The sequence below is a fragment of the Penaeus monodon genome, chromosome 15 (assembly GCF_015228065.2).
Source record: "Penaeus monodon isolate SGIC_2016 chromosome 15, NSTDA_Pmon_1, whole genome shotgun sequence".
Classification (NCBI taxonomy): Eukaryota; Metazoa; Arthropoda; class Malacostraca; order Decapoda; family Penaeidae; genus Penaeus; species Penaeus monodon.
Genome location: NC_051400.1, coordinates 41,505,374 through 41,505,619, shown reverse-complemented (window position 1 = coordinate 41,505,619; position 246 = coordinate 41,505,374). Strand labels below are relative to the sequence as shown.

At 45.9% G+C, this 246-nt stretch overlaps 1 protein-coding gene across 1 annotated transcript in view; it reads left to right on the top strand.

The window, feature by feature from the left end:
• Window positions 1-246, top strand: part of LOC119582182 — a 2,751-nt gene that overhangs the window by 1,845 nt on the left and 660 nt on the right. Inside the window, exon 5 of the mRNA XM_037930419.1 lies at window positions 30-146. Within this exon, the coding sequence (XP_037786347.1) occupies window positions 30-146 (117 nt within the window). The remainder of the gene's footprint in view (window positions 1-29; window positions 147-246) is intronic.

The window sequence follows — 246 nt, the reverse complement described above, 5'->3', positions numbered from 1 at the left end:
ATGGCTTAAAATGACTCGTTGATTTGCAGATTGATGACGACTTCAACCTTAACTACGACGCCGTTAATAGCGTGAAAGAGCTTGACATCAGTGAGGAGCTGAAGGAGGACCTCGTGAAAGGAATGGAGAAGTGCAAGGAACTGACGGTATGTATCCAGAGACACGTAATGAGTAGACTAGGCTCCAAGATTTCATTTCATACTTGCGATTATTCACATGCAGACACGCACACGTGCACGGTCCTGG